A 24,464-nucleotide genomic window follows, 5' to 3' on the forward strand; every position below is an offset into this window, starting at 1 on the left:
TGGTAGAGCATCTGCTTGGTAAGCAGAAGGTCCCAGGTTCAATCCCTGGCATCTCCAAAAAACGGTCCAGGCAAATAGGTGTAAAAAACCTCAGCTCGAGACCCTGGAGAGCCACTCCAGTCAGGTGAGGGACGGTGGCTCAGTGGTAGAGCATCTGCTTGGGAAGCAGAAGGTCCCAGGTTCAATCCCTGGCATCTCCAAAAAACGGTCCAGGCAAATAGGTGTGAAAAACCTCAGTATGAGACCCTGGAGAGCCGCTGCCAGTCTGAGTAGACAATACTGACTTTGGACTAGAGGTCTGATTCAGTATAAGGCAGCTTCATATGTTCATGCCTCACGAAATAGTCGTGAGGATAAAATGGTGAACAGGAGAACAGTGTAAGCTTCCCCACATGGGGGGGGGGGGGCAGGACTGTTTTGGAGACAGAACACAGTTCCGGCTGGCTTGGTGTCAGGAGATGTGGCCTAATATGCAAATGAGCTCTTGCTGGGGCTTTTCTACAAAAAAAGCCCTGAAGGGGCAATGGTGAAGTATAAATGAAGGATGGGAAAACTTATGAAGAAACATAACCTACAAACAGTGTTCAGACCCACCAGAAAAATTCATCAGAAGCTACGATTAGCAAAAGACAGAAGAGACCCCTTCACTTCTGCAGGAGTATACCGCATACCCTGCAGTTGTGGACAAGTTTACATCGGGATCTCACAATGTAGCATCCAGACAAGAATAAAAGAACATGAAAGACACTGCAGACTTGGCCAACCTGAAAAATTAGCAGTGGCTGAACATAGCCTAATTCAAATGGGACACAGTATCTTATTCCAAGACACTGTAATGCTGGACAACACATCCAATTACCATGTTAGATTACACAGAGAAGCCATTGAAATCCATAAACATAAACACAATTTCAACCAGAAGGAAGGAAGTTTAAAAATGAATAGGGCATGGCTTCCAGTCCTGAAAAACACAAAATGCCCTACAGCGTACAGCAGCACTACAGATAAGATTAGAATTTCAATAGCCAATCCATATACAAAGAATCCCCTCAGGTAAGCTCCTCCATTAGCATGTCACAGCCCAGGAAGCTCCCAAAAGAAAATGACTCAGCCCTACCCCACTTGCCTGAGTAGATATAAATTACCTGTCTACCAACTTCTTCTCAATTTGACCCAGAGAGAACTCCAGTTTTCTTGGTTACACCTCTAGGATGCCAGTCACAATGCCAAGACCATGGCCACACAGCCCAGAAAATCTACAATAACCAATGGACTCCAGCTATGAAAGCCTTCAACAACATATAAATGAAGCAATTAATTAATAGCTATAGTCGAAAAGAGAGGGCCAGATAAAATGTAATTCAGTGTGTGGATGGGAAGGAGAGAAGGAAAGCAGCAAATGGGGAAGATATGGGGGTTTCTGGGGGTAGGACAAGACGTTAGGACAGTTGCCCACTGTGCAACTGGGCCCAGTCCAGTGGCTAACACTGCCCAGAGTTTCCCCAGGGACAGGCTTCCAAGGGGAGAAAGTGTGAAAAGCTGAAGACAGGAGTGGGGCAGATTAGGTTGGGTGGGAATGAGAAAAGGAAGCAGGGAAAGGGGACATGCTATGGAGGATTTCAGAAGAGGAAATGGTGGGGGAGAGAAAATGAAATGCCCTCCCCTCCCGCAAGTCTTTGTGGATCCCCTGCTTGTATATGTACTTATTTTAAAGCTATTGTTTCTCTACTTTTCTGTATACACAATTTATGCAACACAGAAAGAACCGAGCCAAAAGCGGTTTAAAAACCCCACTAGGAGGAACTAAAATAAGACAGTCAGTGGGCTTTGTGTATTTCATTACAGACCCCTTCCCAATAAATAGAGCAAGGCATCCTTTCCTAAAACACACACACACACATTTGTGCTATCAATAACCTGAACTATTGTGAAGTGATATTTTGGGAGAACTGGTGTTGTCAACTTGATCAGAAAAGCTAGGTAGGGTGGATTTTTGAGGGGGGGGGGGAGTGCTTTATCTCACTTTCCTGTCAGAATTGTGGCCTGCTGAGGCTGTTTTTCATTTTTAACACAAGGCAGGGCTTCTGAAAGAACCAGTAAAGGGTAGCCATGCTGACTCCTTACAATTCCTGCTCGCTCCAAGATGGTCCTCTCTTGCCTCATCTGCCTATCTCTCGTCTCTTTGTGTCTTTGTTCTCTTGCCCTTTTCTTCTCCAAAGACATTTCAGTGTCAGAGGTGAGGCCAGCTGCATCCCTTGGCGAAGCAAAGGCTTCTGGGAGAATCCTTGAGCATCTCTCCTTTCTCCGCCCCCCCCCCAATCCCTGCAGGTACCCCATCACCCTTTCCAGGCCTGGTTGCTACGGAGATCGTAATAGCCTCCCTGGGGTCCGGAGCTATGGTGAGAGGGATGTCCAGGAAGAATATGATGTTTATTGCTTCTCCAAAGAGCTGCAAGGTAGGTCACCATCGGAGTCCAAGGATCTGGCAAATAATTTTTGGAGCTGAACAGAATGTGGGGGTTTTTTTGGGGGGGGGGGAATCCGGTGTGTTATCCATGGCTACAATTAAAACCAGGATGCAGTAGCTAATCAGTCTATCACTTCAATTTATCGGTATTCTAATTGATCATTCGGTGCACCGATTAATTGGGCAACTGATTATTTGTTTATTTATTGAGATATTTGTGTTGCTTTTCCACATCCCTCCCACGGGACACAAGCCATACTCATTCTAAAGCCAGTTTGGTGTAGTGGTTAAGTGTGCGGACTCTTATCTGGGAGAACCGGGTTTGATTCCCCACTCCTCCACTTGCACCTGCTGGCATGGCCTTGGGTCAGCCATAGCTCTGGCAGAGGTTGTCCTTGAAAGGGCAGCTGCTGTGAGAGCCCTCTCCAGCCCCACCCACCTCACAGGCTGTCTATTGTGGGAGAGGAAGGTAAAGGAGATTGTGAGCCGCTCTGAGACTCTTTGGAGTGGAGGGCGAGATATAAATCCAATATCTTCTAAAGTATGGAGTCTTGTGAGCAAAAAATCGACTTTGTAAGCTACTGACATTAAAGTTGTGAGTTGTGTGTATAGATTTGCTCTGGGGCCATTTTTCCTGAGCTAAGGCAAAAATGTGTGAGCGGGAGGCTAAAAAACCTGTGAGCGAGCTCACACTAACTCAGCTTAGAGAGAACACTGGCTGCAATATCTCTCCTAAAATGGTGCCTATGCAATAGGCCATTTCATAGGCTTAAAAAGAAGCAAAGGTTACTTGGACTGTTGTTTCAGAACTATTGTTTTTTTTATTTCATTATTTTGGAGTAGGGGGAACACTGTGTATGCCATTTTGGAGGAAAGGTGGACTGAAAATGGATTGACTGGCTGAGCTGTAACAGAATGTCCCCTAACATTCCGTACTGGTAGCAAAGCCTCGCTGAACATTTGTTGTCCAGCTCCAGTGAAAGGAGGGGAAATTGTTAGTTTGGCTGGGATTAAAGCTTCTGAAAAGGCCCAGGGGACTAAGGTATGGAGCAGGCAGTGGATAAAGAGTGAGAAAATTGCACAAAGGGTTAGGTGGAAGAAAAGCTGGCTTGAAGGATAGATCCAGTGGAGGATGGGAAACGAAGAAGGGAGTTGATAAGCAACTGTGTCTCAGCTGGCTGTTACAAACTTGTTTTCCTCCTGATCCCAACAGCGCTGTTTTGCTTTCAAGTGAAGCACAGTAAGGGCGACTCGCTGAATTGTGGCTTCTACTATTGAGCTCTGTGACCTGGCTGTACTACAGGGGTAACAAAGTCCCGAAATAGTGGCATGGAGGGGTGAATTTCTGAATTCCTCGTATCGATTGGAGCAGCTGGCAGTTCTTTGGTAGCTCGCTTCTAGCATTGCTGATCGAACGTGTGAGAACCCGGCAAAATTGTTCCCTGATGAGCCATTTACAGTGCGAGAAAGCAGCGAATGAATTGTTAATGTTTTTGTTGGCGCAGATCAAATCTGGTACACAACGGGAGTTGGCTGAGATGTTCTAATTTTTTTAAAATGCTTTTGGGAAGGGATTCTGCTTTTTGCACCCAGGCCTGGATGTTTCAGAGAATTTAGATATTTTCATTGGAAAACACACAGAGAACTTCTGCAAAAAGATTATTATTATTATTAGTCACACAATCCCAGCCTAGGCCAGGGTGAGTTTTGTCACTCGTTGTTCAAGAAGAAGATATTGGATTTATATCCTGCCCTCCACCCCAAGTCTCAGAGTGGCTCACAATCTCCTTTATCTTCCTCCCCCACAACAGACACCCTGTGAGGTGGGTGGGGCTGAGAGAGCTCCCAAAGCAGCTGCCCTTTCAAGGACAACCTCTGCCAAAGCTATGGCTGACCCAAAGCCATCCCAGCAGACGGTGGAGTGGGGAATCAAACCCGATTCTCCCAGATAAGAGTCTGCACACTTAACCACTACACTAAACTGGCTCTCCATAGCCAACATAGCTGGGAGTCTGAAAAGGATTTCTGTTATCATATATGTACAGGGGTCTTTTTGTAGAAAAAGAGGTAATGGAGCTCATTAGCACAATTCATTTGCATAATTCGCTTGCATTTGCCACACACCCCTGACATCACCAGAAGGTGTACTAAATTATATCAGCTCAGCATCTACCTTAAAATGCTTCTTGAATTATAATTGTCATAATAAGACCTTGCTCCCATCATACTTTTTAAATTACTTTCTCCTCTGTGGCCACAGTGGCATTTCCATCTGTCTGCTTTATAAGTTTTGATTATTTTCCCTTTTTTGTGGGGGAAAATATTAGAAAGTTTGTCGGATCTTAAGATTTCAGCAAAATTCCCACCGGTGGCTTTGGGGGTGGGGGGCAAGAAAAAAAGAGCACAATACAATTTAGAGGTTCCAGAGCCTGTGAGCTTCTGCCCAAAATGAAGCCTGCTTATGCGAGGAAATAGACTCCCAAGCCCCATCCCCTTGGGTTCTGGAGGCTTGGAGAGTTCTGCAGCCATCCTGCTTTTCTTCCTTCCCTTACTCCCGAGAGGGCTGTTTAAAGGCTCCATCTGTTTCTCATCTCTCCCGTTTTGCTCGTACTGGCTCACACGGGGATGATCTATCACACTTCCACAACTTCACACTTTAGGGGTTTGTGTACTTGTTCTTTACCAATCTGTTGAAAAGCGTGAGTGATAAATTATAGAAATTGAAGTTATTGGTAATAATATTAGGTGAGATTTCCGTTTGTTTGCGCGACTTGCATTGATTTGAGCTCAGTGGCACCTTAGAGGTCACCAAGATTGTCAGAGTATACGTTTTCAAGAGTCAACATTTCCTCCATCAGATACATTAAAAATTATAGGAAAAAAAGCCTCAAAGCAGTTTAAGATCGCAATCTGAAATCTGGCTTGCTTTAAACTTCCTATATTCTAACATGATTTTGATTGACATTTGTTTTTGCAGCAGCTATGGGGGTTAATTCTCTGTCGTTTGCGTTTTATTCCACAATCTGATCATTTCTAATATTTTGTCTAATAAAAGTATTATTATTTTTAAAAAGCGTAAGTGATTCATGCGTGGTACAGGCAGAGCAAGCAGGATTTGAACCCACATATTAGAAGGAAGTTTAATAAACAGATAAAACCACTCACGCGATCAGCACAAGTAAAAGACAAGAAGATGAAGATGATGAAGAAGATGATGATATTGGGTTTATATCCCGCCCTATACTCTGAATCTCAGAGTCTCAGAGCAGTCACAATCTCCTTTACTTTCCCCCCTACACACACACAACAGACACCCTGTGAGGTGGGTGGGGTTGAGAGAGCTCTCCCAGAAGCTGCCCTTTCAAGGACAGCTCTGCAAGAGCTAAGGCTGACCCAAGGCCATTCCAGCAGCTGCAAGTGGAGGAGTGGAGAATCAAACCAGGTTCTCCCAGATAAGAGTCCGCGCACTTAACCACTACATCAAACTGGCTCTCAAACTGCTCTAAGGTTGCCAAACTGTTGCCAATCCCCAGGTGGGGACAGGGATCCCCTGGTTTGGAGGTGCTCCCACTGCTTCAGGATTAGCAGAAAGTGTATGTGTGTGTGGGGGGGGGGGCGTTATTTCAAGGAATCCTGAAAATGTGAGAATGCACTTCACCTTTGCACAAGCACTTGACTTCAATATTGAATTAGTTTGGGAACAAACATTCTTATAAACTGTGATGAACACTGATGGGTGTAAATGCAGACTCCCATTTTTTTTTCTGAGAATTTGTATTCTTTGAAAATAAAACTTCATATAAGAGACATAAGCATTTCTTAGTAATTTTATTCACGGTTATTTTCTTTTGCTCACAATCCCTAGTTGCGAGAGTCAGGGGGTCCCCTGGTTTGGAAGCCCTCCCCCCCCTTCAAGGTTATCAGAAAGCGGGGGGGAGGTGCTGAATGTCTGCTGGGCACTCCATTATACTCTATGGAGACTGGGCCCCATAGGGTACAATGAAGAATTGATCCTTGGGAAACTGGAGTTTGGGGGGGCTGTTTTTTGAGGTGGAGGCACCAAATTTTCAGTATAGCATCTAGTGCCTCTCCTTAAAAATATCCCAAGATTCAACAAGATTGAACCAGGGGGTCCAATTCTGGGAGCCCTAAGAGAAGGTGCCCCTAACCTCCATTATTTCCAGTGAAGGGAAGGCATTTTAAAGGAGAGCAGTCCCTTTAAGTGGGATGGCGAGAACTCCCTTTGGAGTTCAATTGTGCTTGTCACAACCTTGCTCCCTGCTCCACCCCCTACCCCCCAGGTCCTACCTCCACCCCCAGAGTCCCCAGATATTTCCTGAGTTGGACCCGACAACCATATGCCAGATAGGGTGAGATCTTCGTTCTGATCTACCCTTTGCTATGATGCTTACCAGGTGACCTGGACTGGCTGTCCTCTCTCAGCCTAACAGGGTTGTTGTGTGGATCAAATGGGGAAGAGAAAACTACATGCAATAAACTCTTTGTTTATTGGAGGAAGTGTGAAATCAAAACACTAGACTGATTTCTTGTGCTCAGTTTAACACGTAAAGCTTTGCAGTCACTCAGCCAAGAAGCTGCAATTGAAACTTTGACAAAGGAAATAAAGAAGTGCCTCAACCTTGGGGAGAATAAGCATGAATATTTATGCACTGGCTTAGTTTCTTTAGGGAATGAAGGCTCAGGACTCACCCAAATCATTCTCCCTCCACAAGGAGGAGGTGGAGAAATGGTTGTGTTTTGAGCACAGCACAATGGTATGTGCCTCGTTGCTTAAGCTATTTATTGACCAAAAAAAATCTATGAGATCCAGGAAAGACTGGGTACAGAAACAGAAGATGTGTTCAACTCAGGAAGATGTGTCTGAGAGCCAGTTTGGTGTAGTGGTGAAGTGTACAGACTCTTATATGGGAGAACTGAATTTGATTCCCCACTCCTCCACTTGCACCTACTGGAATGGCCTTGGGTTAGCCATAGATATTGCATGAGTTGTCCTTGAAAGGGCAGCTTCTGGGAGAGCTCTCTCAGTCCCACCCATCTCACAGGGTGTCTGTTGTTGGGGGAGAAGATATAGAAGATTGTAAGCCTCTCTGAGTCTCTGATTCAGAGAGAAGGGCGAGGTGGAAATCTGCAGCCTTCTTCTCTTTTTGTTTTGATTTAGGACTGAGCTCTTCTAGAGTACCTTCAGACCATGGAAGTAAACGGGTAGCTACCAAGAGGAGCCTGTTGATCCCAGCATGCCATTCTGCAGCTGAGGGGAAAGTCCGCTAGGGTTGCCAATCCCCAGTTGGGGGCAGGGGATCCCCCAGTTGGAGGTCCTCCCCCCACTTCAAGGTCATCAGAAAGAGGGAGGAATGTCTACTGGGCACTCCATTATTCTCTATGGAGACTGGTTCCCAAATTGATCTGCAGGTATCTGGGACTCTCCTCAAAACACTCTCCAAGTTTCAAAAAGTTTGGACCAGGGGGTCGAGTTCTATGAGCCACAAAAGAAGGTGCCCCTATCCTTCATTATTTCCAAAGGAGAGAAGGCATTTAAAAGGTGTGCAGTCCTTTTAAATGTGATGGCCAGAACTCCCTTGGGACTTCAATTATGCTTGTCACAACCATCCTTCTGGCTCCACCCCCAATGTCTCCTTGCTCCACCCGCAAAGTCTCCGCTCAACCAAAGTTCCCAGATATTTCTTGAATTGAACGTGGCAACTCTAAAGACCAATCAGAACTCTGTCGTTTCCCTCTCCAGCTGGAGACTCCTGCCTTCCATCCCATTCTCTCTTCCCCAGATGAAACAGCCCTCACTATAGACATTTGGGCCTCTGGAAAGCTGCCTCCATGGTGCCATTTCAGCTCTGGAAAATGGTGGGGGGGGGGGAGGCAGGAATCTTTCCTCTGCTGCACTGTGGTCTTCAGCTGACGTAGGAGACTGCAGAGTTTTATATGGATGTTGGGTCTGGTTTGGATCCAGGCTCCTGACACTGAATAGTCTATGAAAACCCACTGTCTATAACAGGCTTAAAAGGATCAAGATGGGTAGCCCTGTTAGTCTGTCTATAAGTATAGAAAAACGTAAGAATCCAGGAGCACCTTAAAGATGATAGGGTTGCCAGGTCCAATTCATGAAATATCCGGGAACTTTGAGGGTGGAGCCAGGAGACTTTGGGGGCAGAGCAAGGGTGTGACAAGCATAATTGAATTCCAACAGGAGATCTGGCCATCACATTTAAAGGGACCACACACCTTTTAAATGCCTTCCCTCCATTGGAAATAATGAACAAAAGGGGCACCTTTTTGGGGGGGTCATAGAATTGGACTTCCTAGTCCAATCTTTTTGAAACTTGGAGGGTGTTTTGAGGAGAGGTACTGGATACTATGCTGCAAATTTGGTGCCTCTACCTCAAAAAAACAGCCCCCCCCCAGAGCCCCATATACCCGCGGATCAATTCTCCATTATACTCTCTGGGAATCGGTCTCCATAAGGAATAATGGAGTGCCCAGCAGACATTTTCCTCCCCCTCCTGCTTTCTGATGACCCTGAAGTGGGAGGGAGGGCCTTGAAACCAGGGGATCCCCTGTCCCCTCTGGGGATTGGCAACCCTAGGTGTAAGGGGGGGGGGGAGGCAAGAGTCTCTACTCTGCTGCACAGTGGTCCTCAGCTGACGTATTATAGACAGCAGAGTTTTATATGGTCTGTTTGGGTCCAGGCTCCTGACATTGATTAGACTTTAATAAGTCTATTAAAACCCACTGACTGTAACAGACTTAGAAGGATCAAGATGGGTAGCCCTGTTAGTCTGTCTATAAGTACAGAAAAGCGTAAAAGTCTAGGAGCAACTTAAGGACTAATAAAATTTGTGGCAGGGTATGATCTTTCATGAATCACTGCTCACTTCTTCAGAGACTTAGAAGGGTGTAACCTTGCTTTGAATTGCACCGGTCACAAAATGATTACATTGATATTGCCCCGAAAGAAATGCCTTTGGGATGTTACAAAAGTTAGCCAAGTGATAGCACTGGGACGCCCAAAGCTCATGGCTAGAAATCATGGCATTCTTGCATATTGACCCGTTTGAGCCAGTTTGGTGTGCAAGCCAATTACGCAGACTCTGATCTGGGAGAACAGGGTTTGAGTCCCAACTGCTCTTCCATATACAGCTGCTGGTGTGACATTGGGTCAGTCACAGTTCTCTCAGAGGTGTTCTCTCGCAAGCAGTTCTCTCAGAGCTCTCTCAGCCCCACCTACCTCACAGGGAGTCTGTTGTGAGGAAGGGAAAGGAAAGGAGATTCTAAGCTGCTCTGAGACTGAGTGAAGAGTGGGGTATAAATCCAATCTCCTCCTTCCCCTTCTCCCTCTCCTCCCTTATACTCCATAACCAAAACAGAGCCACGCTGTTTACAATTCATGCTTGCCAATTATATACTGCCGGAGCTGATTGGCTTCCCAATTAAACCCATTAAAACTCCCAGAATTCCCAGCAGCAATTTACCTGATTTAGAAATATGGATTTCTCACTTCTTATTCAAAGTGTATGGATCTTGGGATGCAGAGTTTCCAGCTAGGAAATTCAATATCTGAAAGTGAAAGAGTGGTTTTTAATTTCTGCTCTCCGATCTTCTGGTCCTCTAAGAGCAGAATGCCCCAAATCTGCCCCCCCCTTTCCTTTTCTTGTTGTTTGCCTAATGAGCCGTTATGTTTTGCCCATTTTTGCTGATGATGCTCCTGATGTTCCTTTACGACATTGAGAAGCTGCCTGCTGTCTTCATGCAATGGGAAACTGGTGTCTGTATTAACAATAATATTTTAATCAGATTTCCTATGACCTGGCAAGGAAAGAACTGCAGTTTTGTCCCAGCTGGAGTTTTCCGATCTAAACAGTGTGGCCACAAAATTCACTATCATGCCGCCCCCCCCACCACCACCACCACCAAGACAGCCTTGTGTCCCTGACACCTAGAGTTGCCAGCCTCCAGGTGGGGACTAGAGATCTGCTATCACAACTGGTCTCCAGACAACAGACATCAGATCCCCCGGAGGAAATGTCTGCATTGGCGGGTGGGTTCTATGGCCTTGGACCCTGCTGAGGACCCTCCCCTCCCCTCCCCAAACCCCACCCTCCCCAGGCTCCACCCCCAAATCTCCAGGTACTTCCTAACTCAGAGCTCACAAATCTACCAACACCCCACCCTACAAAGCTGAACTGGCTTTCGTTTGGGACAATTCCTTCTGCCTTTGACTCACAGACGGACAAAGGGCAATTTTCAGTTGTTCCACAAACCGTTTGAGATTCGTGATTCCAAAAGGGGGATGGGGAACAGAGGGGGGAACACTGCAAGCCTAACCTTGCATGATTATCATGAAGACAATATTGAGGAAGAAAGAGCCATGTATGTGGGGGGGTCTGGTCTCCTTGTAGGAAGAAGTGGGACTAAGAACATAAGAGGAGCCATGTTGGATCAGGCCAGTGGCCCATCCAGTCCAACACTCTGTGTCACATAAGAACATAAGAGAAGCCCTGTTGGATCAGGCCAGTGGCCCATCCAGTCCAACACTATGTGTCACATAAGAACAGAAGAGAAGCCATGTTGGATCAGGCCAATGGCCCATCCAGTCCAACACTCTGTGTCACATAAGAACATAAGAGGAGCCATGTTGGATCAGGCCAGTGGCCCATCCAGTCCAACACTCTGTGTCACACAGTGGCCAAAAAACCCAAGTGACATCAGGAGGCCCACCAGTGGGGCCAGGACACTAGAAGCCTTCACACTGTTGCTCCCCCAAGCACCACTAATACAGAACATCACTGCCCCAGACAGAGAGTGCCATCTGTTCCTTGTGGCTAATAGCCACTGATGGACCTCTGCTCCATATGTTTATCCAATCCACTCTTGAAGCCATCTATGCATGTAGCTGCCAACACTTCCTGCAGCAGTAAAGTCAATGTATTAATCACCCTTTGGGATTAAAACATACCATACCATACCAAACCTTTAATGGCATAATAGGGACTAAAGATTAAAACATGATGAAGATAGAAGATAAGAAGTTATTGGATTTATACCTCATCCGATACTCTGAATCTCAGAGTCTCAGAATGGCTCACAATCTCCATTACCTTCTTCCCCCACAACAGCCACCCTGTGAGGTAGGTGCGGCTGAGAGAACTCTCCCAGAAGCTGCCCTTTCAAGGACAACTCTGTGAAAGCTACGGTTGACTCAAGGCCATTACAGCAGCTGCAAGTGGAGGGGTGGGGAATCAAACCCGGTTCTTCCAGAGAAGAGTCCACGCACTTAACCACTACACCAAACTGGCTTTCATCAGTTTGATAGATAACATAATTGTGAGATTCACAGGTAATTATATATCTTGGACTCTCTCTGGGTTTTCAAGCAATGGTTCCCCAAACTGTCAGCAGGGATGGGAAAAAGAGGTGCAGTCCTCCAAATATTGGCAATCCTCCAAATGGTCAACAAATAGTAAAGCACTGAAGTGAACACAGCCTAACTGTGTCCTATTCTTTCTGCTCCCAGGAAAGGTGTTCTACGCATCCAGCCCTGGACGGCTGACATTTCAGGCAGCCCGGAAGTATTGTGTCAGCCGGGGGGCCCTGTTGGCTACCACGGGGCAGCTGTACCTTGCTTGGAGGGAAGGGCTTGACCAGTGTGACCCAGGTTGGCTTGCCGATGGAAGCATCCGTTATCCGATTCGCTTCCCACGGAAGAAGTGCGGTGGAGAGGAGCCCGGCGTGAGGACCGTCTACCAATTCCCGAACCGGACAGGTTTCCCGGATCCGGTGATGAAGTTTGACGCCTTCTGCTTCAAAGGTTTCTAGCAGTTTTACATGTTGCGTTTTGGGAGTCTTTCCTGGAAAGATGGTAAAGGGAAGAGGTTACCACAACAATCCTGTGAGGTAGGCTAGTCTGAGAAAGCTTTAAATCTGACCCTCCCAGGGGTCATTTCATAGAAAAAGAGGTGCCAGAGCTCATTTGCACAACTCGTTTGCATTTGCCACACGCCCCTGACATCACCAGGAGGTGGACTAGATTAGATCAGCTCAACATCTACCTTCAAATGCTTCTTGAATTAGAATTGTCATAATAAAACCTTACTCCCCTCATACTTTTTAAATTACTTTCTCCTATGTGGCCACAGTGGCAGGAGGAAGATCTCCATCTGTCTGCTTTAGATGTTTTGGTTGTCTTCCCATTTTTTGTGGGAGAAAATATTAGAAAGTTTGTCAAATCTTAGAGTTCAGCAAAATGCTCCCAGGGGGTTTGAGCAATGGAGCCCAGAAGCAAGTGTTTGGGGGGGGGGGGGAGGGTTAAGAAAGAAAGAACATAATACAGTTTAGAGATTCTGGAGCTCTGCTCCTGTGAGCTCCTGCCCAAAATGAGGCCTGGATCCTCCTCACCAAAATCAGTTGTGGTTCCAGCCAAGCAGACAGGTGCTCTTTCCCCAAAACACTTGTTTAATAAATTGGTGGGGATTGACTGTCCCAATTTGGGCTCCCAGCCTCTCCAGACACCCAGTCCAGGTTGTTTGCTGAGAAAACAGCCATGGAGGGACTCTGGGACATCGAAAAGTCTGGATTTATGGCCCCCTCCCAAGCTGAGGTCCCTGTGACACCAGCACTTTGTTTTATTAAAAGGAAGGGAAGTCGGAAATGCGGTCGTTTTCTCTCTCTCGCCTGAGAGCTGCCTCGTAAATCACCCAGCATTGCTGAGTGACGTTCCAGCCGCTACAGCTGAGGCGAGGCAAATTGAATTCCACAGCTCCTGTTCAACCAGTGGCTCAAAGTGACTGGACCGACTGCACCTTAAAATACACCAAGGCCCACCTCCTAGAGGGGGCCTCTTGTGGCTAAGGAAGAGCCTGTAACTGCGGGAGGGAGTGATGCTCAGCAAGTGCAATAAACAGGGCTTTTTTTGGTAGCAGGAACTTCTTTGCATATTAGGCCACACACCCCTTGATGTAGCCAATCCTCCAAGACCTTACAGGACCTACTATAAGCCCCAGGAGGACTGGCTACATTGTGTGGGGGGGTGACCTAATATGCAAAGGTGTTCCTGCTACAAAATAAGCCCTGGGTATCAGGTATTTTGCCTCTTTGTACAGAGCCTGGTGTGAGCGGGGATAGGACAATTCATCAAATAGTAACAATAATAACAACAATAAGTTATTCACCATTGCCTGCCTTTGTGTGACAACCCTTAGTGGTCTCCCATCCACCTGCCAACCAGGGCTGACCTTGCTTAGCTACTGAGATCTGCCAAGATCAGACTAGCCCAGGTGTGGCCAAATTTGCTTAACATAAAAGCCACACAGAATAAATGTCAGGAAGGCAGGCAGGCAGGCATATAGATGGGGAGGGGAGAGGTGGAAAGAAAGCAACTTTAACTTTAAATGCATTCTCCAAGCCACAGGCTGGCTTGGATAAGTGATTTAAAGTGACAAATGACTTCTCCAAGCTGGCCAGTGGGGATTTTGAGAGCCATGCAATATGTATGAAAGAGCCACATGTGGCTCCCGAACCATAGTTTGCCCACTCCTGGACGAGTCTCAGCCATCCAGGTCAGGGTGAAACATTTGCAGTTTGAGAGATGTTACTTTGACAGGGCTCCTTCACATCCAGGAAGATTAACACTCCTTGTTTCTCCACAGCACGACAACAAGCCAAGAAACAGGATGATCCCAGAGACCAAGAGCCTGTCAACCAGGATCCAGAAGGCAGCCGCAGTTCGGGGATTGAGAATGTCTTAGTGGAGCACGACGCAGAGCTGCCATTGCTGTCCCAGAACGAGCTTCTCCCCAAAGACAACGACGATTCCATCATGTCGGGAGATTCCAAGGAGCTCGGCAGGGATCCGTACAGTCCCTTGCACAAAGCGCCGATTCCGTTATTAGAAGAAGACGAGCAGCTGCAGCTGGTGACGGATCTGCCAGCAGGGAAAGGGATGGGGCAGGAGAGAGTGACCGCGACAAAGGTGCCCCTTTGGGGAGGAGACGGCAAAGACTCGTCTCCCGACGTCTCTTCTCCTGACGCTCCTGGCAAAGACCGACTGCTCAACCGAGTTGACCAGGCTGCAAGCCCAACGTCAAAGCAGCATGATGTGGGACAAGCGAGCACCATGGAAGGATCGGCCAACATCAGCCAAATGTTAGGAGTCTCGCCATCTTTGGCGGAAGATGGCTTGCCGACAGAGGGGGCTACCCATCCAATACATCCAACCTGGCTGCAGGGAACCACCCATCGGTCACTCCCCCCTGGGACTATGACCCCGAACCTGCAGCAGCCCTCCCGAACCCACATCCCTAAGGGACACCCCGTGGCCCCCACACTTGCCCCAGCTGTGACAACGCACAAAGAGCACCCAATCGCCACATCAGTGACCTCAGCCTTTGCAGGCCTCCCTGAATCCACTCAGAAAAGCATCTATACTGGGCTGAATGGGCGCTATTTTCAGCAAGGCCAAGGAGACCTGGGCATCGCGAGGGACCCGGAAGGGAACGCTGAGCCACCTACGGTCTTTCCTGCCGTGGCCCTGGAAGCACAAAAGATGATGGATAACTCTATTGCGCCCCCTGCTGGAGCTGAGCCAAGCCCTGCCTCCTCTCTCGGCTTCCCAGTTTCCAACGAAGTGGAAGGGAACCGTAAGTCAGTCCAGAAATTCATTTTACCTCATCTTGTTTTACTGAACCCGTTATATCACTTTTATGTCCTGTTCTCTTGATAATAATATTTAATGTGCAGAATTATATCATTCGCACAACGCTGTGTCTTCAAAGAAGCATTTTAAGACTTTATGCATAGTTCTATTTTTTTTTTTAAAGCTGGCCTTTGAATTCCTCTCTCCTGGCTTCCACTTAACCACTGCTGTGCCTCCCGGGACAGCCATTTTGTTGCTGCGCCCACCACGTTATAGCAGAATTCTCAAACAGCCTGCAGACTCACAAAGGCTGGGGACACCTGGCCTGTATTGGCACTCAGGTTCTTCATTGTCATCCTAGGGGCATCAAGTTGAACTACACAGACCTTTGGCTTGATCTGGCAGGGGTCTTCTTCCATTCTTAAATGGAACCTCCATATTCAGAAGAAGTATATAGAGTGTAAGTTTGTCACAGACATCCATCCCTTTTGGAGAAACTAGTCAAGCTAGGATCTAGGGAGGCATAGAAACTATCCAATTACCTTTCTTGCCAGCCCTTTTCCATCAGAAAAGGGGGAGAATCTATTAATAGCATCATTCTCCTACAGAAATACAATGAAGATCCAAAGCACTGTGTCTCTTTGTGGCTTTTATTATAAAAGGAGAGAGAGAGCGAGAATGGGTGGTTAGATAGATAGATAGATAGATAGATAGATAGATAGATAGATAGATAGATAGATAGATAGATAGATAGATAGATAGATAGATAGATAGATAGATAGATGATAGATAGATAGATGAGGCCGAGGCAGTCCCAACTCCGCCCCAGCAGAGCCCATGCCCACAGCCATAGCCAGGCAGATGGAGGGGATAACGGGGTTCCTGAGTCCCCTCAGCCACGGTAGTGGCAGCGCCCAGTCGAGCCCCCCCCCCCTTTTTCTACTGGTCTGAAGGGCAGAGGTTATGGAGGACGGGGGTAGTTCACATAGGATGCGGGGATGAGGGATCGCTTTTAGGCAGGAATGGAGGCCATCTTGTTGCTTACTTTCATTTTCAGCCTTCCCAAGCTAAGATGGCCGCCCCCTCCGGTTTCCCCAAGGGAGCAGTATTGGATGAAGCCACTTGTGATCTGGAGCTGGCTGATTCACCAGCCCAGGAGGAGAGGCGGAGAGCCATCCTATAGACTTGTCAGGAGATGATGCCAAGAACAACCTCTTCTCTTGGATCCAATTTCTGGTTAAAAAAGAGGTTCATGCTGCATCCTCCACGGCCTCCACCCCAACCCCCCCCCCCCCCCCGGCCAAGAGAACAGAAAAGCTGAAGCATAGGGAGCCAGACAGAGAGGAAGAGAGTTCCTCTCCCAGGCCCCCTAAGCGCAACAGAGTAGACCACAGCCCTTCTCTTTCAGATCAAGAGGAGGAGGACTCTGACCTTTTGGATACATCTCTCCCTAAGGATACGGGGGAACTGTCAGAGGAAGAAGAGGTGGTAGCTGCCACCCACTCCAAGGTTTCCCCCCCCGGATATCTACTCACGCTTGCTTCCGAAGGTGATTAGATCTCTGCGGATCCAATACACACCCAAGAATAAAGAGGAGGAGGACATTGAATTCCCAGTGGGAATGGAAGACATTATTCCAAAATCGGATTTCAAACCACTGCAGGTTCCATTGCCAGCCGGCTTCTACTCCATCATAAGGTCAGAGTGGGAGCATCCAGCAAAGCCAAAAGCCACTTCCTCAAACTTCGCAAAATTTTATTCCTTCGTCCCTGAAGCCACGAAGTGTCTAAAGTTACCAGTGGTAGACGACCCGGTCAACAGCCTGGCTTCCAACTCTGTCCTTCCAATGGACGCAGACGGAATGCCAAAGGATCCCACAGACAAACGTATTGAGCAGGCCTTCAGACAGGATTTTGAAACGTCCTCCAACTCGTCGAAGGTGTCGGCTACCGTGTCCCTTTTCTGCAGAGCTTCTTACATTTGGCTGTCAGACCTGGTCAGTCAGAAGAGCCAGTTTGGTGTAGTGGTTAAGTGTGCGGACTCTTATCTGGGAGAACCGGGTTTGATTCCCCACTCCTCCACTTGCACCTGCTGGAATGGCCTTGTGTTAGCCATAGCTCTCATAGGAGTTGTCCTTCAAAGGGCAGCTGCTGTGAGAGCCCTCTCCAGCCCCACCCACCTCACAAGGTGTCTGTTGTGGGGGAGGAAGATAAAGGAGATTGTGAGCCACTCTGAGATTCGGAGTGGAGGGCGGGATATAAATCCAATATCTTCTTCTTCTTCTTCTTCTTCAAGAGGGATGACCTTCCCAAGGATGTCAAGGACTCCCTAAAAAAGGTTACTTTGGCCACCGCCTTTGCAGTGGACTCCACGTTGGAGGCAGTGCAGCTCTCTGCCAGAGCTATGGCTTCCAGCGTCACTGCTGGACGGAACAGCTGGCTTTGCAATTGGGATGCGGACCCCTCCAAAGTGGCAGTAGTTCCTTTTAAAGAGGGTTTTCTCTTCGGGGAAGCCTTGGACAGATACCTCATCGAGGACAGGAACAAGAAAAAAGTTCTACCCCCTAAGAGAAAAGGCAATAGGTCAAAGCGGAGGTTCCAGCCCTTTCGGGACAACGGGAGGGATTCCAGACAATCATCTTTCAAATGTGGCAGCCCAAGGCAGACCCTCCTTCTCGGGGAAACAAAGCCAAAACTGAAAGGGACGGAAGAAACCCAACTCAGCTTGACTGGGATGGGACGTCGGTCAAGGAGGGGAATAGGCGGTCAGCTCCAACAATTTTCTCAAATCCGGTTGTTAGGGGGACCTATTTGAGAAAATTGTTGGAGCTGACCGCCTATCCCCTCCTTGAACGATGTCCCATCCCAGTCAAGCTGAGTTGGGTTTCTTCGGTCCCTTTGAGTTTTGGCTTTGTCTCCCTGAGAAGGAGGGTCTGCCTTGGGCTGCCACATTTGAAAGATGATTTGAGAAAGTTACCAGACAGTTACAGACAGATGGGTACTGGACACGGTATTCAGTGGCTACTCCCTGGAGTTTCACACACTACCCCGGGACCGTTTCCTAGAGATACCCGGGTCCCAGTCTGCCAAGAAGCATCAGACTCTAATCTTAGCCATCAACCGTCTTGTGCAGATAGCGGCCATAGAACCAGTTCCTCAGGCGGAGAGATTTCAGGGAGCCTCGGTCTTTTCCATGGTGCCCAAGAAAAATGGAGACGTGTGGGCAATACTGGACTTGAAACGGGTGAACAAAAGGGTCGTCATGAAGAAGTTCCGGATGGAGACCTTGAAGTCTATTCTAGCCACGATCCAGGAGGGGAATTCATGGCCTCGATAGATCTCTCGGAGGCTTACCTCCACGTTCCCATTGCACAGAAGCACTGCAGGTTCCTTCGATGGGCGGCGCTACCAATACAGGGCATTACCTTTTGGTCTCAAGTCCCCCCCCACACACACAGAGTGTTCACCAAAGTGCTGGTCACTCTAGTGGCAGCCCTCCAGCTGCAGGGGGTAGCCTTATTTCCATACCTGGACAACAGCTTGGTCAAGGCCCCCTCACTGAAACAGACCAGGGAAGCCTTAGAGCCGACCATGAGGACCCTTGCTTCACACGGCTTTGTCATAAACACCCGGAAGAGCTCTCTTCAACCATCCCAGTTCCTGACTCATCTAGGGGTCAGTGGTCCGCCCAGGAATCTAGAGAAAGCATAAATCTCCTGGAGCTGAGGGCCATAGGACTAGCCCTACAGGAGTTGATGAAACACGTGGAAGGTGCGCACGTTCTCGTCCAGACAGATAACATGACCACAAAGGCCTGCGTAAACAGGCAAGGGGGCACAAGACACAGGAAGCTTCAGTCAGAAGCAGAGAATCTGTTTTGTTGTGTGGAAGAACATCTCTTGTCCATCACGTGGCCGGGAAGGACAACATGGTCATAGACTGGCTGAGCCGCCAAGCGCTGGACCAAGCTGAGTGGGCCCTTCATCGCGAATCCTTTTGTCAGATATGTCAGAGGTTCGGCACTCCCGGCAGTGGACCTATTCACCTCAGACAGCAATCACCAGGTGGCCCAGTATTTCTCCAGGTCCAGGAGCAGAGGGGCCATGGCAATAGATGCCCTAAACTCGGATTGGCCTCGGACACTTTCTTATGCCTTCTCCCCGTTCCAGATCCTCCCACAATTCTTGCAGAGATTCCAGGGACGGAAGGCAGAAGCGATCATGGTGGCTCCCTTTTGGCCCCGAAGGGCCTGGTTTCAGAAACTCCACAAATTGGCAGTGGGGCCCCCCTGGAGGCTTCCGCTGAGGCCAGAACTACTCTCAAAGGGCAGCTTGCATCCCCCGCGACCGGAGCTCCTAAAGCTCACTGTCTGGAGATTGAGCAGCAATTGATTAGTATAGGCTCCCTGACAGCGGTAGTGGATACTATGCTGTCATCTAGAAAGCCTTCTACTGTTAGGGCCTATAATCTCACATGGCAGGTGTTTCATACCTGGTGTGTGGAGAGGGGGGAGGATCCCTTGAAAGCCAGGGTTCCGGATATTCTCGCCTTCCTGCAGGATGGGTTGGAGAAAGGACTTAGTACTAGCACCCTTCACAGGCAGGTGGCAGCTATTGCAGCCGTTAGGGGGTCGGGGAAAAGTAGGTCCCCCTAACAACCCACCCTCACATCAGGTGTTTCTTGAAAGGGGTGGCTCTGATTAATCCACCTCAGGAGCATCGGTTCCCCTCCTGGCAGTTAAACACAGTACTAGACACTCTCTGTCGCAAGCCCTTCGAGCCTATGGTGTCGTGCAGTCTTAAACTGCTCCCCTTCAAGACGGTGTTCCTGGTTTGGTGTAGCTGGTTTGGTGTAGTGGTTAAGTGTGCGGACTCTTATCTGGGAGAACGGGGTTTGATTCCCCACTCCTCTACTTGCACCTGCTGGAATGGCCTTGGGTCAGCCATAGCTCTGGCAGGGGTTGTCCTTGAAAGGGCAGCTGCTGTGAGAGCCCTCTCCAGCCCCACCCACCTCACAGGGTGTCTGTTGTGGGGGAGGAAGGTAAAGGAGATTGTGAGCCGCTCTGAGACTCTTCGGAGTGGAGGGCGGGATATAAATCCAATATCTTCTTCTTCTTCTTCTTCTTCTTCTTCTTCTTCTTCTTCTTCTTCTTCTTCTTCTTCTTCTTCTTCTTCCTGGTGAGCATTACTTTGGCATGCAGGGTATCTGAGCTTCACAAGGACCTGTGTGTGTTCCACCAAGACAAAGTGGTTCTACACACAGATCCAGGTTTCATCCCTAAGGTGAACTCGAGGTTCCATAGGTCAGAGGATATTGTTCTTCCCTCCTTTTGCCCCACTCCAACACACGAGAAGGAGAAACTGTGGCACTGCCTGGACATTTGTAGAGCCCTCAGTTTTTACCTGGACAGGACTATGGAGGTTAGGCATTGCGACTCTCTGTTCATTTCCTTTCAGAACTGAGACAGAGGGCGTAACATTTCATCCACCACTATTAGCGGGTGGATCAGGGGTTGCATTAGCGAAGCCTATAAGGCGAAGGGCCTGGATCCTCCCCAGGGGGTTACGGCCCATTCCCTCCAAGGGGTGGCCACTTCGGCGGCCTACAGATCCTTTCCCTCCTTGGAGGCAGTTTGCAAGACAGCCACATGGAAATCGGTCCACTCCTTTACCAAGCATTACAGAATTGATAAAGCGGCCTCGGCTGCATTTGGCAGCAAGGTCCTCCAGCTCATGATCGAGGGGCGTAGCTTTTTTACATCCCAAGAGTGAGGACAGGCTAGGATTGCCAAGTCCAATGTAAGAAATATCTGGGGACTTTGGGGGTGGAGCCAGGAGTCTTTGGGGGTGGAGCCAGGAGACATTGGGGGCAGAGCCGAGAGCAAGGGTGTGACAAGCATAATTGAACTTCAAGAGAGTTCTGGCCATCACATTTAAAGGGACTGCACAAATTTTTAAATGCCGTCCTTCCATAGAAAATAATGAAGGATAGGGGCACCTTCTTTTGGGGCTCATAGAATTGGACCCCCTGGTCCAATCTTTTTGAAACTTGGGAGGTATTTTGGGGAGAGGCACTAGATGCTATACTGAAAATTTGGTGCCTCTATTTCAAAAAACAGCCCCCCCAGAGCCCCCAAAACCTGTGGATCAATTCCCCATAATTCCCTATGGGAATCGTTCATAGAGATGCATGATGGCTCTGGGGGCGGGGCTTCCCCCGCCGGCCAGCTGGCTGGGGGAGGGGGGAAGTCTGTAAAACGGGGGGATCCCCCTCTGGGACCTGGGGATTGGGAAGCCTAGGACAGGCCCATTCCTGGGACCACTGGAGAATGGAAGATTCTTTTCACTTACCGTGAAGTCTTCCTTCTCTGTGGTCCCGGAGTGGTCTAGTCCTACCCACTCAGTTGTGTTGAGGAAGGGGGGTCTCAGCTTCCTCCGGTTCTGGTGCTGAAGGACCTTATTTCCCTTTATATTCTAGTGTCTACACCCCGCAGCGGGCGGGGGTCCTGGAACTGTAATTGGCAGGGAATGTTTGGTGTTTTTCTTCTCCTCGTTACATTTGAGTTATATTTAGGGAGGTGTGATGGCTTGCAGACGAACTGGAGACAAGGGCCAAGCACCTTTCCTCCGGGTCAAGTTTGTTCAGCCCTGCCTTCGAAGAGGAGGAGCTATGATCCCAAGAGTGAGGACTGGACCATTCCGGGACCACAGAGAAGGAAGACTTCACGGTAGGTGAAAAGAACCTTCCGTTCTCATCATAAGTCGGTGTATTGTCAGTGCCAGCGCCTGCGTCACTAAAGACTACAGTCAGCCATAACAATTAGAGGATACATGCAGAGTTTTTCAAGGTCTACTGATCCAAATTTCAAACGGAGAATTACCACTCAACAACGTAACGGAGGAACATAGCCTTCTACATTTTGTGCAGTTTCGAAGCCACTTTGGGGCCTTTGAATAAGTTGTTATTGCGCGCCGTATATTTTGCAAATTATTTTTTTTTTTTTTTTTAAATTTCAAGAAGTTTATTGCACCCAAGTGAAAATAGACAAACAATGCATAAAAACACGCATCTTGTTCTTCAAATATAACTATTTTATTATTAGAATAGTAGTGCATAAGAATTGTCTTTAAAATAGGTGGTGGCTTTTTTTTTCTATATCGTTGCAACCTTCACACCACGCTGTACCCTGTGGGTTGTTATCTCCCACCTTGAGGCTGGCCGTCTAATAATGAAACTGCACCCGTGTGAGCTGATGACAAGAACAGATCTCTGTTTCCAAAATCAGGGATGCCAACCTCCAGGTGGGAGCTGGGATTCTCCAGGAATTATAGCTCATCTCCAGACTACAGAGAACAAATGGCTACTTTGGAGCAAATGGCTGCTTTGGGGGGTGGACTCTAGGGCACTGTACCCTACTGAGCTCTCTGTCCTCTCCAGGCTCCATCCCCAAATCTCCATGAGGTTCCTAACCTGGATCCGACAGCTCTAGCCCCATCCCCCTTGCCCTTCCCAGCAGTAGCTCCTTCTGTCTCCCTGACGTGCAAACAGCAAACTCTTGGTTTGGTGTAGTGGTTAAGTGTGCGAACTCTTATCTGGGAGAACCGGGTTTGATTCCCCACTCCTCCACTTGCACCTGCTAGCATGGCCTTGGGTCAGCCATAGCTCTGGCAGAGGTTGTCCTTGAAAGGGCAGCTGCTGTGAAAGCCCTCTCCAGCCCCACCCACCTCACAGGGTGTTTGTTGTGGGGGAGGAAGGGAAAGGAGATTGTGAGCCGCTCTGAGACTCTTCGGAGTGGAGGGCGGGATATAAATCCAATATCTTCATCTTCAAAGCAGTGTCCCACTTGCGAGCTCATACAGCAGCGACATTTGATCCCACTGTTCTTTCTTGAGGGCAGCTGAAAGTCTCTCTGTTGGATTTTTCCTTCTTCTCAGAGAGCTCAGGGTGACTTTTCTGGCTTTCAGTATTATCCGCACAACAACCTCAGAAGGGAGGTTTGTCAAAGAGAGAACAGCTGGATCAAAGAAGGTAATCTGGTGAGCTTCATGGCCAGTGGGGAATTGGAACCCAGGCTCCTCTGTAGGGTTGCCAAGTCCAGTTCAAGAAATATCTGGGGACTGGGGGGGTGGAGGCAGGAGACATTGGGGGTGGAGCCAGGAGCAAGGTTGTGACAAGCATGACTGAACTCCAAAGGGAGTTCTGGCCATCATATTTAAATGCCTTCCCTCCATTGGAAATAATGAAGGATAGGGGCACCCTCTTTTGGGGCTCACAGAATTGGACCCCCTGGTCCAATCTTTTTGAAACTTGGCGGGTATTTTGAGGAGAGGCATTGGATGCTATGCTGCAAATTTGGTGCCTCTACCTCAGAAAAACAGCCCCCGTAGAGCCCCAGCTACCCAAAGATCAATTCTCCATTATACCCTATGGGAATCAGCCTCCATAGGGAATAATGGAGTGTCAAGCAGATATTTCCCTCCCCCCCCCCCGCTTTCTGATGACCCCAAAGTGGGGGGAGGGGCTCCAAACTGGGGGATCCTCTGCCCCAGGGATTGGCAACCCTAATACTCCGGCGATAGTCTAGCCACTGAACCCCGCACTCTTCCACCATGCACCATCACTCTGCCCCCTGCTATGGTCACAGCCTCCTACTCTAAACCTTCCATTTTTCTGCCCCCAAATGGCGGGCAAACTCCCTGCAATTTCCGCTGTTGCCCGCTGCTGCTCAGCTGCTCTGTGGGAGGAAGCAAGGCGGCTAAAGGAAGAGGGTGGCAATAGTTGTCGCTGCATACTGACATCACTTCTGGCATGACCCGGAAGTATTGCACCACTCTGGGGCAATACTCTAACACTTGCCCCAAAACTCTATGCTTTCATGGGTCCCTGTGCCTAGAAACTCTGATTCCATGGGGGGGGGGGGGTTGTAGAAAAAGTCCAGCAGGAACTCATTTGCATATCAGGTCACACCCTCTGACATTGCCATTGTTTCACACAGGGCTTTTTCTGGGAAAAGCCCAACAGGAACTCATTTGCCTATTAGGCCACACCCCCTGATGCCAAGCCAGGAGGAACTGTGTTCCTGCTCAAAAAAAGCCCTGCCTGCTTCAGATCCACTAGCACACCCTCCCGCACACCAGCCTTCAAAATATCCCCAACCTAGGCACGCAAAAGTGGCCGTCGATACCAATTAGCAGGTGTTTGCCGCCAAGTGTAATGCACTTATGCCTAATTTCTGCTGGAAAAGCATTAACGCCAATTAAAGGAATGCGCACAGCCTCTGCAGACAGAGTTATTTTGCAAATGTGCATAATTTCTGCACTTAGAGGGCTGTACAGAG

General features: G+C 48.5%; 1 protein-coding gene across 1 annotated transcript in view; it reads left to right on the top strand.

Moving 5' to 3' along the window:
• NCAN (neurocan) overlaps nucleotides 1-24,464 on the top strand; it is an 81,804-nt gene that overhangs the window by 21,245 nt on the left and 36,095 nt on the right. Inside the window, exons 4-6 of the mRNA XM_060233090.1 lie at nucleotides 2,329-2,456; nucleotides 12,012-12,305; nucleotides 14,143-15,132. Coding sequence (XP_060089073.1) covers nucleotides 2,329-2,456; nucleotides 12,012-12,305; nucleotides 14,143-15,132 — 1,412 coding nt within the window. The remainder of the gene's footprint in view (nucleotides 1-2,328; nucleotides 2,457-12,011; nucleotides 12,306-14,142; nucleotides 15,133-24,464) is intronic.

Source organism: Heteronotia binoei, chromosome 2 (assembly GCF_032191835.1).
Source record: "Heteronotia binoei isolate CCM8104 ecotype False Entrance Well chromosome 2, APGP_CSIRO_Hbin_v1, whole genome shotgun sequence".
Lineage (NCBI taxonomy): Eukaryota > Metazoa > Chordata > Lepidosauria > Squamata > Gekkonidae > Heteronotia > Heteronotia binoei.